The 15,381-nt window shown below is 40.7% G+C and overlaps 1 protein-coding gene across 1 annotated transcript in view; it reads right to left on the bottom strand.

The window, feature by feature from the left end:
• APOLD1 (apolipoprotein L domain containing 1) overlaps positions 1-15,098 on the bottom strand; it is a 39,593-nt gene extending 24,495 nt beyond the window's left edge. The window contains exon 1 of the mRNA XM_010986238.3: positions 14,649-15,098. Within this exon, the coding sequence (XP_010984540.2) occupies positions 14,649-14,747 (99 nt within the window). The 5' untranslated portion in view covers positions 14,748-15,098. The remainder of the gene's footprint in view (positions 1-14,648) is intronic.
• Between the last annotated feature and the right edge of the window lie 283 nt (positions 15,099-15,381).

The following is a 15,381-nucleotide window of genomic DNA, read 5'->3' as shown; positions in this document are numbered from 1 at the left end:
TTGCCACGTGTGTGTATAAATTGGCTTCCTCCCATTGGGCGTGTGATATGGTGATTGATAATAAGATGTATTTGGTCTTCATCTCCTTTTCTGGCACAGAACTCTTAAAACCCTTGAAATTTCCTAAATGGTAAGCAACGAAGGTGTCTTTTTTTTACGTTAATGAGATGACTTTTCGAAAGTACCTGAGGGGTGGGGGTTGGTTGCCAGAGGAGCCAACTGTGTGATTAGAGGGTTGGAACTTTTAGTCCCACCCCGAGACTTGCTGGGAGACGAGAGGGTCCCACTAACCATCCCCACCAGGCTGAATCAGTCACCAGTGGCCAATGATTTAGTCAGTCATGCCTACGTGGCGAAGTTTCCATAAAAACCCAAAGGGATGGGATTTGGAGATATTCTGCATTGGTGAACACATGGGGACTTGGGAAGAGTAAGTAACATACTGGGAGAGGGCAGACCTTTCCCCAGACCTTGCCCAAGGCACCGCTTCCAACTGGCTGTTTCCGAGTTACATCCTTTTACAATAAACAGGCAATGTAGCAAGTAAGTTGCTTCCCTGAGTTCGGTGAGCTGCTCGAGCAAATTAATGGAAGCCAGGGCAGGGTCATTGGAACCTCCAATCCACAGCCAATTGGTTCAAAACAGGTGATAACCTGGACTTGTGACTGGGGTCTGAAGTTAGGTTGGGGTAGGGGATGGGGAAGGGGGCAGTCTTGTGGACTGAGCCCTCAACCTACAGAATCTGATGCTATCTCTGGGTAGACAGTGTTAGAACTGAGTTGAAGTATAGGAACCCAACTGGTGTCAGAGCATGCTTGGTGGTGGGGAACCATTCCCGCCCCCAACACGTCAAAATTGACCCCAGAACCTTTTAGGCAAAATATTGCCTTGCACTCCTAGTGACATTAGCTGGCACCTCATAGCATGTCCATTAGCCACCATTTTCACACGTAATAATAATAAATTTTAAATGCACTTTCAGATACATTATTTCAGTTGATTATGAAGACAACCTCAGCCTTGTAAGGAGAGGTTGTTAGTTTCCCTCATAAGCTTAGAGAGGTTGGCTAGGCATCCTACAGAAGAATAATGACCCAGCCAAAAAGTTTGTCATGACCTTGCTGATGGAGACACTGGAGTCATCCCACTGAAGAATACTGTCAACTAACCAGACCCACACCTCCCACCCACCCCCACTCCCACCTCAGCTCTGGGTGTATCCCATCTGAAAAGCAATCGGCCTTTCCAAGACCAAAACCCTGGGACTAAAATGACAGGCTGAAATGAAGATACAGGACTTCATTGTTCTTTACAGAATTACCTTCAAAACAGGAACTCAAAAGCAGATAAATGAGAAAACTTCCCGAGCTGCTCCTTAATCACCCAAGGAAATGACTTTTTAATGAGACCCCACACTAAATAAACAAATTAGCAAACATCACTCGGCTACTGTTACCTACCTACACTTCCCCCAAGGTAAGCTGGGCCCTCGTCCCAGGTAAATGATGTAGGGGGTTCTGGGTTCAATCCCCAGGAGGTAGGAAACCAACACAAACAAGCATAGCAAATGCAAAGCTTTTGAGCAGCTCCTTCTTTCCTACTTTAAAATAAGGTGGCTTTTGAGAAACACCCAACTCTATTTGGAGTTAAAAAGCAAAAGGAGTTTCAGAGGCAAGATCGAATTTAAAGTCCTTCCTATCTCAAGTCAATCAAGCAAGCAAGCAAGCAAGCAAGCAGTCATCCAGTCTCTTTCCTTGGGCCTTCCGTGGTTCTCCCACCATAAAATGGCCTTCATCCCTTAAGAAGGGGCTTCCTAACCTTAAAATACCTGGTGGTAGGTGTAGCCTGCCTCCCCAAAGTGTCTACTAATCATAACTAAGTAGCATCCCGTTTGTCTTCTTCTCAAAGCAACTTCAGAAAGTGATGCTGTTCTTTCCATCGTGACTGAGGAGAGGCTGAGGTGCAGAGATTTTCCTGTAGTCATTCCGGGCTTTGTTTTTGTGTCTAATGAAACAATTATGAAAGATTTAGGGATATCATTTTTCCATAAACGGCAAGATATCGCTGGCCAGAAATATTTAATCACTCTACCGTCTTTCAGTTGGGCAGAAAGTGAAAGAGAAGGATTTGGGATCGCGTGTCACACTGAGCGAGCTGGCCTCGTTCTCACTGAGATGATTTACAAGAATAACAGGATGGCCTCTGAAGCCAGGCTGAGAGTCAGCAGGACCCAAATTTGAGCCCTTTTTTTTTTTTTTTCAGCTGCTTAATGTAACCTTGAGCAATAGCTCCCAGGCTTCGTTTCCTCATCGATATAACTACTTCTCAGAATTTCCATCAGAGTTAAAAGAAATAATGTAGATAAGTGACTCAGCACACACTGGGTGCTCCGTAAATGTTGGCCACTGTTGTTATTTATTTAACTGCAGAGAGAAAACATCTGCTTATCAGACTAGTGGGGGGTTTTCCTGTGGGCAGACTGTAGCAAAATGCAGCCCAGGGCACTTCAGAGAGGTGTAAACCAAAACCTAGTATTTGGAATCATTTTTTATAGTTCTTCTCACTATAAACTGGGGATAATCATATGTGACTATTAAAACTAAGTTGGTAGAAAAAAGCATGGAAGTTTGCAACAGATGGTCCAGGCTACAACCTAATATTTATTCAGTTGCTTGAATTCTACTGTATTTTTTCCAAAAGAATGGAAAGAGTGGTAAGACATAATTAATGAGCTAGAGTTTCCAGGTAGTATATTTGACATAGATCAGTGGTAGAGTATATGCTTGGCAAACACAAGGTCCTGGGTTCAGTCCCCAGTGTCTCTGTTAAGGGATACATTAAAAAAAAAATTCCAGGTAATACTGGACACATCTGCCCTTCCACGTGCAGGGGGAGAAAGGCTGACGGCCACTGCCTTGAGGGACCTTGAAATTTGTAATTGCATTAAAACTTCTAATTCCTTGTTCAAGCCAGATTTAGAAGGAACTTTAGAATTGCCAACCCATATTTAAGGAAACAGATTGGGAATATTTGGTTAGCATATCTAGCTCAGAGGAAGGCTATGTCTTTTTTTTTTTTTTTTTGGCTATATTATCCTATTTTTATAACCCCTGTAAATAATAAACATCTTCTAATCCAAGAAGTGTAAAATTACCTGCGCAACCTCAAGATGAAAAGTTTACTACAAAGAGATGTCTGTTACTCAGTGTTATTACATGAAGCATAGAGGAAGTTAATAAAATAGATTTGTTTTCCTTTTTAGAAATGTTCAGCACATCAATTATCTCGTAAGTTACTCCAAGTTATCTCTGCAAGTTACCCCTAGATATATTTTAAAAATATTATTTTCAGTTGCTATCCAGTAAAGGATACATTTCAAATGTATCTTGATTAGCCAGTCACATGTAACAAAAGTTCCTTTCCTTGAAAATATCTGCAGGAGTTCTGAAAACATAGTAACTTCACTTTACTGTAACACTGATACTCTTTTTCTGTTCCAGCTTTTGCCTGCTTCTTTTTAAGACACAAAGAGTACCCATCTTCTCAATCTCCACAGCTTTCAGGCCACTTGACAAGGGCAGAATGCAAATTACTCAGTAACTACATATTTAAATAACCACGGTATAATTGGAGTTGAGCAGAGGTGTCCTGGTGGAAAAAACAAAACGAACCACCCTGTGCAAGATGTGTACTCTCCTCATTCAAAGTCCCCCCCCCCCCACTATCTGTCCCCACCTGCCAAGCCAATTTTATCTCTTCATAGGTCCCGGAACACCCCTCTCCCTGAACCTGTCTCTTGCACAGCTCCCAATCAGAATCAGTTCCTTGCTCAAAAATCCTCAAGGATTTCCGTATCAGTTAAGATTTGCATTTGGCAGCTAGTAACAGAGCCCAGAAATAATAGTGGCTTAAACAAGATAGAAGTTTATTTTTCTTTTCTTTAAAGGAATTCTGGAGATAAAGTGATGCAGAGCTCATACAGCATCGCCTCTAGTCCCTGTATCTTTCTGCTCCACAATGCACCTTCTATCCTCAGGAACAAAGGATGCCTCCTCAAATTGCATCCATCTTATCCACCTTCTAGGCAGCCAGAAGGGGACAGACAGGCAGCTGTCAAACTTCTTTTCAAATACCTTCAGGGCCTAACACAGCCCGGCATACATCATGAGCTCTCTTTCAATAACTGCCAGGTCCCTAAATTAATACAGCAGCAATACTGAAATAAGGTGATTTCTCATTTACAAAACTTTAGTCAATTTTAACAGTATACCCAGGGCACCAGATTAGAAACTATAAGGTATAATTTGAAACTCTTCTATGACCCCTGCTTTCAAATAGCTCTATAATTGACTGGCCACAGTACCTGAAACTCCAAGAGAGATTTATTCTGTTAAGAGGCTATTTTTCCAGTAAAAGGTACTGTATTACACTGAGGGGGTGGGGAGACTTCAACTAAGTACAAGGCAACTTATTACAAACGAAAACTTAAGGCGGCCACGAAAAATACTCAGCACTATCAAGCAGCATAGAAGAGCCAAGATCAGGAGACATTTCAAGAGGGATAGAAGTCTATGAACATCTTTTGGTAAATTTTGTGAGTTGAGCGATTTGTGAGTGCCACAGAATAAATAACTCGAGGAGAGGGAGAAAGGCTGCCCAGGGCTGGTCAGAGAAGTTGCCTGCTGGCTGCGCTGATGGGCCCGGGTTCCCTGTGTGCCACAGGGAGGAGTGGGGGCCTTAGAAAAGAGGAGCAAAAAGTACAGATGAAAACCATCTCCTGCACAATGCGGACCGAGGAGAGGGCGGGTGTCATACAGGAAGTGCTGAAGCTGGAGAACCTAGGAGCTCTGGGTTCCAGTCCTGCCTCAGCCACCTGCTGGCTGGGTAATCTTGGGCCATGGACAGCCTCTCTGGACCTCAGTCTTCTCGAAAGAGAGGTTTGAGCTAGATGGCTTTAGGTCCCCTATGGGCATTAAAATGATCATCACTGGATACTAACATTTCACGTTAGTATGACAATGATGTAATAAGTGTAGTCATTGCCTACAAACATTGATTGGTTTATCAGATCCTTATTCTTAAATGTGCCTCTAATTTGGGGTTTTTGTTCTCCATATCCTTCATTATTTCTCTTATTTTCACACTTTGCCCTTTTCCTCTGTGCACTTGAAGACCTCAAGTTTTTTCCTCACTGTTACTTTGAGTTCTCCACAAAGTAAATTTCTTAACAATAATAAAAAAAAAAAAAGAAGAAGAAGAAAATATGAGCATGAGTACCTCAGGAGTGAGAGCGGGTTAGACCTGGGAAGGCAGCAAAGGGGGGCCATTGTGTGGAAGCCATGTGCCAAACCAGAGGCATCTCTGCAGCTCTGCTCCCGGGGGCCAGAGACACTACCGTAGACGTGAGCGTAGGACTTACTCTAGCCAGTACGGGAAGGCACAGCAGAGGCTGTGGCATATTCCAGAGCAAAAATATAATAATAAGACAGCAAACACACACATAGCTATTATTCTTAGGGAGGTCTTGTTATAAGTTATTCACACACACATTAATTTTATTTTTTCCCCAGAGAAAGGTGTTCTTGAGATTCTTAAGAGAGAGGAAAAGCAAGAAACAGAATTAAGGTACATCACACACTTGGCCCAGGGCCCAGCAGGTAGTAGGCCCTCATCATTGTGGTTGTTACTGTAGACACACAAAAGGTCTCCTGTAGACTTTCCCCTTTCTCCTCCCATGTAAGCACCCCCCACAGTCTAGAGCATCTAGTCGGCCATTCACCAAATCTCACATTCCCACAGTTGCACAAATCCATCAGAAGACGCTAATGGGATTCCCATCTCTTCTCAGGTATATAACCCCAATGCGGGGCCCCAGGGCTTCACAGCCAGTAGAGGATATGCTAGAGATAAGGGTTTTGTTCCCTCCTTCTCACTTTCCATCAGTGGTTCTCTCTTTTGAGCCAAGATTTGTTTTATTTTATTTTACTGGCAGAGAGGAGGAAGGGAGGCGGAGGGCAGAAGAGAGAAAGGAAACAAAGAAGATAAGATGCAGGAGGTATGTCAGGTCTGGGTTTTGGCGGGGGCTGATATTTAGCGCTTTTGTGTTTGGGAAATATGAAAGACTGAGACTGAAGACTGAAACAGAAACAACTGGGATTGGGGCTGGGAATGACAGTCACTTAGATCAGCTCCAGAAGAATCTGAATTGATAGCTGAGATGAATAAACTGTGAGCAATCAATTTGCAACACATGTAAAAGCTTAAGGGATAGACCAACTCTAGGTCATTATACCAGTTTAGCCAGCAGAGGTCTCTCTTTTACTAACCTTCAATTGGGGGAAAAAAAAAAAAAAGAACCAAAATCCCTGTGAGTTGTCCACTTTTACTATTCCTCTTTTGAAGTCTCTTTCCACAACCAAATATGTAAATAATGAATCGTTTGAACAAAGTATTTGTGAACACTTAATCCAGGTGCTCAGTAAAAATAAAAGGCTAAAATGCCGAGCTAAGCAGGGAGGGTGTATCTCAAGTGGTAGAGTGCTTAGCATGCATGAGGTTCTGGGTTCAGTTCCCAGTATCTGCTTCTAAAAATAAATAAATAAACAAACCTAATTACCTCCCTCTCCCCCACAAAAAGTAAAATAAGTAAGTTTAAAAAAAAATTAAATACCTAGCTTTTCAAAGAAAATGATTTCATATTCACCCCTAAGCTGTTTACTCGCTTAGAAGATTCACACCAACTATACTGGCAAAGGGCAAAACGCGAACTGGCCCCTGAAACAACCCAAGCAATCAGCTCAGGTTGACAATGAAGAGAACGCAAGCTGAACCAGTAGCAGGCGTAACAGAAGGACGTCAGCTGGCTGACTCTGCAGACCGACACCTGACCATGGCACTGGCCTGGGACCGCCTTTGAAATCTGCAATGAATCAGTTGTGACCAGCATCCATTCTGATGGTCCAAGGACTTCATGTCCCCTTCACTTATTGAGACAAGACGTTGGGTGTTTTTTTTTTTTTTTTGAAGTGTACTTGATTTACAATATTAGTTTCAGGTGCACAGCAGAGTGATTCAGTGACACATAAACGTACATATATTATTTTTTCTTTTCATATTTTTTTCCATTATATATTATTACAAGAAACTGAACATAGTTCCCTGTGCTATACAGTAAGGCCTTGTTGTTTATCTATTTTATGAGTAGTAATGTCTGTCTGTTAATCGCCAACCCTAATTTACCCCCCCTGCCCTTTCTCCTTTGGTAACCATAGTTTACTGAGGCCAGAGTTTTAAAACATTTTTTGACATTGTGTATGTTGAATAGCATCTCAAAGAGATACAAAGGTGTGAGCCTGGACTTTCTTTGCCACACCCTGTCGGAATGATCCCAATATGAGACTAAGGGTTTGGCCTGAATTAGACAAAAGGAGGAAATGAGAGAGTTTAATCGACGCTTAACTAAAGTCACTCTCTTCAGGTTGTCCAGTGGCTTCCCATCACTCCTGATGTAAAGTCCAAAAGCCTATCACCATCTGCACCTGCCCACAGCTCCAGTCCTAGCCCTCAGTCCTGCTGCCCCGTCTGCTGCCTCCCAGCCACAAGCCCCTTCCTTCACTTCCTCAAAGGCCTTCCCGGACATGGGGCCTGGGGCAGGGCTCTGCCTAGATCACTTCCTTCCCGCTCCAGCCTTCAACTGGTTAACTTCTGCCCAGTCTCTAGGTCTCAGTTGAGGTACTTTTTTGAGCAGAGACTTCCTAGCCCCCACCTAGGTGAGACCCTGTGGGCCAAACTCTTATAGCATCCTGCAGGGCGGCCATTACAACACAGGGGACTGCAGAAGGCACCACACAGAGAGAGATGCATTTTTAAAGGCTTATTTCTTTTCGGTGAGCATAGGCTGGCCTGGGGATAGTGTTTGGACTTCAGCCCCAGCCTGATCTCTCAGCTGGACACGTTTGTATGGGGCCCAAACTGATGGAGCACAAAGCAAGGTCCCTCCACAGCACACATTAACAATTATAGCTGTGACTCCTTGTCCATCTCCTCCAACAGCCAGCAGTTTCATGAGGTCAGCGCTCCTGTCTGTCACGTGGAGACACAGAGCTTGGCCCTTAGAAGGGGTTCCATGAGTATTCAGGCAACAGCGAAACAGTGTTTGGCACCACTGAGCAAGCACTAGGTTATACCTTCACGTGCCTTTTTCTGTGAAGATAATAATCACTGTTCAGCTGACATTCTTGTACTATCATCTTCCTTTGACTCCCGTGACTATGTGGTTTATGGCCAAAAATCAGGAATCTAGCTTCCCTGGAAAATAACCTGATCCACAGGGGATGGAATTCGTGATCTTGACTAGGAAACAGGAATCCCAGAATTGTAAGCCAGAAGGAACCTATAAATCATCTTGTTTATATTCCCTACTTTACAGGAAATCATGGATTTGATTTTTTTCATCTGTAAAATGAATACTGGATGCAGTGATCTCCCATTCCAGGTATTCTGAGATTCTGAGTTTGGACCCAGGTCAGTCCCATGGAAAGTGACAGCTCAAGACTGGACCACTAACTTGAAATTTAAAACAATCTCCCCAGCACTAGGTCCTAAGTAACAAAACTACGGCAGGCAGTTCATCTGTTGAATTCCAGGCAGAATCCCTGGGTGTGCCAAATGCCAAAGATCAAGGAATGTGAGGTTTGGGATTATATTACCAACAGGATCCCCTGTGGCAAAAAGATGGAATAGGCTCAATTTTCCATGGTTTGTTAAGATATCCCTGAGTTAATGGGGATGATATTTACATACCTCACTTCTGTGCCCTGGAAGCAAAACCATATACCCAGACACACACACAGTCCTCATAACTCATATATGGATTTAATGGTATCTGAAACTAAATAGAAAAATGAAGAGGAAATGAAGTCTAGAAATGCTTTGTTCTCTGTTAATGTTTGAAAACAGACTGTATATGACACACAAAGAGAAACTTTCTCTGTGTTCAAGAACTGTAAAGATACAGGAAAAGAGGAACATATTAAATGACAGTTTGAGTATACAATAAGAAAAATCCAGATTTCAGGAAACCCAAGAGGCAAAAAAACCAAAAAACAAACAAACAAAAAAACCCACCAGGTTCCTCAAAGAATTGCAAGGAAAAGAAAAAGATACAGAATGAATCAATAGAATTAAGAATCAATATCAAGAGGAGATGGTTGCACAACATTGTTAGTGTACTAAATGCCACTGAATTGTGCACTTTAAAATGGTCGATTTTATGTTATGTAAATTTCACCTAAATAAAAAGAATTTTTAGAATAGATAAACAAGATTATACTGTATAGCACAGGGAAATATACACAAGATCTTAAGGTAGCTCACAGAGAAAAAAATGTGACAATGAATATATATATGTTCATGTATAACTGAAAAATTGTCTTCTACACTGGGATTTGACACAACATTGTAAAATGATTATAGATCAATAAAAAATGTTAAAAAAATTTTTAATCCAAAAAAAAGAACTGTAAAGATAATTTTTCTCAAATTTAAAATATCTGTATGGTTTTTTTTTCTTGTTAAAACCCATTATACAAAATGCACCCAATAATAAAATGTATAAAGTCTCTTCACAACCTCACTCTCAGAAACGGGAGCAGTAACCTTCCAGGTCAATCTAGGCATATATGTGAATTTTTAAATTTTTTTGTAAAAATGGGATCATACCATATTGTTCTGTGCCAGGTTTAATATTATGGAATTTTCCTATTAATACATACAAATTCCCTGGGGTGTTTTAATGGCTGCAATCTGTGTTATACTTGTACATACTATAGTTGGTTCAATTAAATAATCTATCTTGTAATCCTGTATCTAAGGGGATGTTGTTAGCTTACTTTTTCATTTCCTTTTAAAATCTAATATATAACTTAACAATGACCATTCTGGTAAATATGTATTTAGTCACACATGTGATTATTTCCCTAAGTTAATTTGTCTAACTGCTAAATCAAAGACTAAACTACAATCTATAAAATAAAATACAATATGTATGTGTGTGTAGGAATGTAACATTTTTCCCACATGGTAGCTATAACCTGACACCGTTTTTTCCATAATATTGTCCCTCTCCACTGATCGGACATTTCATATTTATCATATAATAAATTCTGCTTGAAGTTTTTAAAAGAATAGCAAATCTGAAGGGAAAGTGAGAATCAGGTAGTGATTCTGGACTCAGATTATCTGACAATATATAAGCATTAAAAGCAGGAAGGATGAGATGTGTTGAGAAAGGTTGTTGTACCTGTTTTAAGAGGCTGATTCTGGGGATTTCTATGGGTAAGTAAGGTGATGCCACTAAACCAACGATTAAATGGCTTGGATGAGAGGGATTTCACACTGAAATTGAAAGGTGGTCATGGCTTCCACACATGCAAACTCTTTGTTTCTCTGGCCATCAATAAAGCTGGAAAAAAATCACTCAGTTTTGGATTCAAGGGAGGGAAGCAAGTGTTAAAACTATCAAGAAAGGATAATGGCCAACTTTGTATCTGAGTGATGCTAACTGTAAGTCTATTTGCCTAAACTTATGTATTCTGTATATAACTTACATCCCAATAGTCTTGAATTACAATTGAGCATGTTTTCGCATTTTAAGACCTTTTTGTATTTCCTTTTCTAAAACCTGTGTTCATATCCTTTGCTTACTTTTCTATTGGATTGTTTGCTTTTTCTCATTGATTTGAAGGAATTCTTTATTTATCAGGGAAATTAGCCCTTTGATATATGGGTTGCCAGCATTTTTCCCAGTTTGCCATTGTCTTTGCATATGGGTGTGAGTGTTACTGATTTAGTACCACAAACAATTCCAGACCAGGTCCTTTCTAAGATAATTAGAGACGGCCGTAAACCCAATAAATGCCTTATTTTTCAAACTTTGTTTTAAATTGTGCCAAAATATACATAAAACTTACTATTTCAATCATTTTTTGCAGTATGTTTTCTGTTTATTAAATTACCCCCCCCCCATTATTTGTTCTTCTTAAGGGTAACAATAGCAGTAATTAAAAATGAGAAAATATATTTACAAGGTCAGTATAGTGCTGGTTGTGGTTACTTGAGAATCCAAAATAAGAACTGAATGTCTGTTAATTATACATACAATGGTTATTATTTATTATATACTGTGCTAAGTTCTATACACACAGTTTCCCACTGAATGGTGTTACTAACCCTATGAGAGAGCTATAAGCATCCTCATTATATAGCTAAAGAAACAGAAACTATAAAAGGTGAGGTAACTTGTAAAAGGGTCTCACAGGCAATAAGTTAGGTAACTCAAGCAGTCTCATTTCAGAGCCTCAATAAGGATGGGCTACAGAACGCTGTGAGATTTTTTCTTTTTAACATTTTTTTGATTGAGTTATAGTCATTTTATAATTGTGAGATTCCTTTAGATGGAACATGGATGAACTTTAAAATTATCCCAGTACAGTAGTTCCCCCTTATCTGTTTTCACTTTCCTCAGTTTCAGTTACCCGCAGTTAACAGGGGTCTGGATATATTAAATGGAAAATTCCAGAAATAAACAATTCATAGGTTTTAAATTGCAGGCCCTTCTGAGTAGCATGATGAAATCTCTCGACAGTCTTGCTCCATCCTGCCCAGGACACAAATCATCCCTTTGTCCAGTGTATCCATCCTGTATATGCTACCCACCCCTTAGTTCAGGAAAAAACATAGCATATACAGGGTCTGGTGCTATGCTGTTTCAGGCATCCGGGGGGGGGGGTGTCTTGGAACATATTACCCATGGATATGGGGGGACCACTGTACTTACATATTTATTTATTTAACTATTGTAGTTAATTACAATGTAACAAAATTTACCGTTTTAACCGTTTTTAAGTGGCATTAAGTACATTCACATTGTTGTGCAACCATCACCACTATGTCATCATCTTTTGACTTTCTGTGGCAGGTTTTGTCATGCAGAACATTTTAATTTTTATGTCATTGAATTTATGAATATAAAGGTAAATCCAAAAGGATCACGACAAGGTCATGATTCTGGAGAGATTTAGATTATGGATTTTATGTGCTGTGTCATGCTTAGACCTGTCTCACTCTGAGATTATATTTTTAAAAATCCTCTGAGATCGCTTCTAGTATGTCTATGGTTTCTTTCTTTTCTTTTTTTTTTCTTTTCTTTTTTTTAATTTCACTCTTTAATCCTTCAAGAATTTATCTGGTATGAAGTGTGAGATACGGATCCCACTTTATATTTTAATGCCAATAGGAATTACATTTGCAACTAGACAAAATTCATTTTAAATCCATGTTGGAAGTGGGTGGGTATAGCTCAGTGGTAGAGTGTATGCTTAGCATGCACAAGGTCCTGGGTTCAACCCCCAGTACCTCCATTAAAAAAAAAAATAATAATAAACAAATCCATATCGTGGGAAAAGACAAGCAGAAGCAGCCAGGAAAATTCTGAAAAGAAGAGTAAAGGTACTGGTTGGAGTATAGAGGATTAGTGCTATGAGTAATTAAAACTATTCTAAATCAAATCTATTCTGGGGGAGGGAATAGCTCAGTGGTAGAGCACATGCTTAACATGCACAAGGTCCTAGGTTCAATCCCCAGTACCTCCTCTAAATAAATAAACCTAATTACCTACTCTCCCTCCAAGAAAAAATCCATACAAATTTAAAACAACAACAACAACAAAAAAAAACTATTCTAAACAGTAATTAAAATAATATGATCCTTAGTGTTTAAGCTAATCAAACAATGGAACAAAATAGGATGATCAGAACTTACCAGAACTCAGTATAAAGGTTCAAATTTAACATAAAAGGTATAAATTTACTGCCATTTTTATCATGGTGACTATTCCTATCCCAAAACATGGCACACATTTTCACTTGTTCCCATCTTCTGTCAGAGATACAACCTGAGAAGGAGAACACTGCTCCACCTCCCCACAGCTTTCCTCTCTGCTGACAAGAGGTAGTGAAACGTTACCGGTGGAGACTCTGTCTGGGGTCTAAATTTTCCCCCAGAGTCACTCCTAACATATTGGACTTCACAGGTTTTCTATATATATACTGTTGAAAGCTGTGACCAAGTCTGATTTAATCAGACATATCTGTACCATATTAACATCATCTGGGCTAAAAACCAATACTAAGTGTCAAAGATTAAACAGTAGGTGTCAGGTTTTGGCAGAATTCTTTATAAAGGTTCCCAAGGCTGAATTTGGGCCTTAATTAAACTTGGAAAGTTAGGATGGCAGCCAGAAGTTACCACCTACTCCTCAGTATTATAGCCACCGATCTCAAAGATGGGGCTTTGAATTACCATAGGTGTTGGTCTAGAATAGCAACGTCCAAATGGAAGTGCAGTGTGAGTCATATCTATAAATTAAAACTGTCTAGTAACCACACTAAAAAAAAAAAAGATGAAACAAATGTAGCATTTTAACCCAATACACCAAAAATACAATTATTTCAACATATAATCAAAATAAAAATTATTAATGAGATATTTAACATACTTTTTCATACCAATTCTTGGAAACCTCGAGTATATTTCACATTTACAGCACATCTCAGTTTGGACTAGTCACATTCAAGTGCTCAGTAGGTGCAAATGGTTTCTGCCTACCATACTGGCCAGTACAACTCTAGAAAATGGTAATGAGCAAGGGAAATTGCTTAATTTAGTAGAAACCCAGAAACTCCAAGGTTGGAAAAACAGTATCTCAAGGGTCTGGAACAGAGTTTTATAATCACTAGTCCTAATGTTCACTTGATATTTGAATCTTTTCCAGATGTCCCTATCAAGGGTCATCCAGACTAGTGCTTGAGTGGCACTTCCAGGGGTGAGGAGATCACTGCTTCCAGAGGCTAGCCAGTCCATGGGGGGCGGGGGAGCAATCTTAACTCAAAAAATTCCACTCTAAGGGCACGAGCAGGTTGCTTTATGGTGGTCTGTGCAGTTTAGTTGGTTTGGAGTAAACTTAAGGTTGGGTTAAGAAGTACGGGGGGATTTTAGAACTAAAATATGGACTGTAGGTTGGACAGGATGGGAACTGTTACACTGAAGGCTAGGACTGGACATCTCATTAAAATTGTCAGCTACACTGCAAGAAAAGTAACAGACCCCCCAAAACTGTATATATGCTAACTTCATTAACCTGGAGATACAGTGATTTGGAGAATGATTTGAATTATTAAAAACTTTAAAATTTTTCACAGTACAGTAAAACATCACTGGGTAATAATTAATGAAGAATATCACTTGCATTAGACCTGTATTACAAGGAACATCCTAAATCGTACTTTATCAAAGAAATTAATTCCAGACCCAGAAATCAGAATCACTTCCAAAGTCTTAGTTCCTATCTCTATTTTAACATTTTCTTTACTCAAAAACACCCTGGAAACCACAGACAGGGAAAAAAAATTTTAATTCAGTAAAAATGACACTGCCTGAATTACGATAAATTCTGATTGGGTGGCGCTTGAAATAATACATTTTTGCTGTATTTGTGTTTCTTCTGTTAGTTTCTTCCCCTCCCCCTCCTTGGAAATGAGAAGGTGTTCTTTTCCGGGCCACCTTCACCCTCCCGCCCTCCCCAGTTCTACCTTTCCAGGGCAGGGGAAAGGTGCATCCTCGCCAGGGCTCCTGCCAGCGCCTCCTAGTACCTCTGGCCAGCAGCCGGTGAAACGACGCGCCCCGGACATCCATTAACGTTTTATACTACACTCTGCCCTCGCCGGAGCATCTCCAGTTTTGCTGACTGGGGCTCCACGCTGCGCGACCCGCCCGCACCCTATCAACCGCAATTCGGGGGGAAAATTTGGGACCAGAAGCTCCACCCACTCTCCTCCCTCCAGCCTCCACAAAACCGGCTACAACACCCCACCTCGGGCTGCCGAAGTAGGTTTCGTCACACAATCTGGGGCACAGTATTTTTTACAAGAAAACAGGCATCCAAAAAAAAAATTCAAACTGCCCTCGCGGGCCAATGGGGAAGAAGCGGGAGGTGGGCGGAGCCAGCGCGCGGCGGGCGGGGCGGGCGCGGGGGCTGGTACCGCAGGGGATTCGTAAAAACACGGCGGGCGCACGGTTTGGCTTTTTTTTTTTTTTTTTTTTTTTTTTCCTTTTTCTCCAAAACTAGCTAAAGCGCGAGACTCCGCCCGAAGCTGTAGCTTCTCGGATCCACCTTAAATCTTCAGTGGACTCGGCGCAGGGGTCAGTGGGCGCAGCCAATGCCAATCAAGTTTACAACCACCAGCACGGGAGGGAAAAAAGGAAAAAAAATCTTCAAGTTCCCTGGTCCGCACACACACTCACAGGGACGCACGCACACACGTC

Source organism: Camelus dromedarius, chromosome 25, assembly GCF_036321535.1.
Source record: "Camelus dromedarius isolate mCamDro1 chromosome 25, mCamDro1.pat, whole genome shotgun sequence".
Lineage (NCBI taxonomy): Eukaryota > Metazoa > Chordata > Mammalia > Artiodactyla > Camelidae > Camelus > Camelus dromedarius.
Note: the sequence above shows the minus strand (reverse complement) of the source record. Positions and strands in the feature narration are given on the sequence as shown.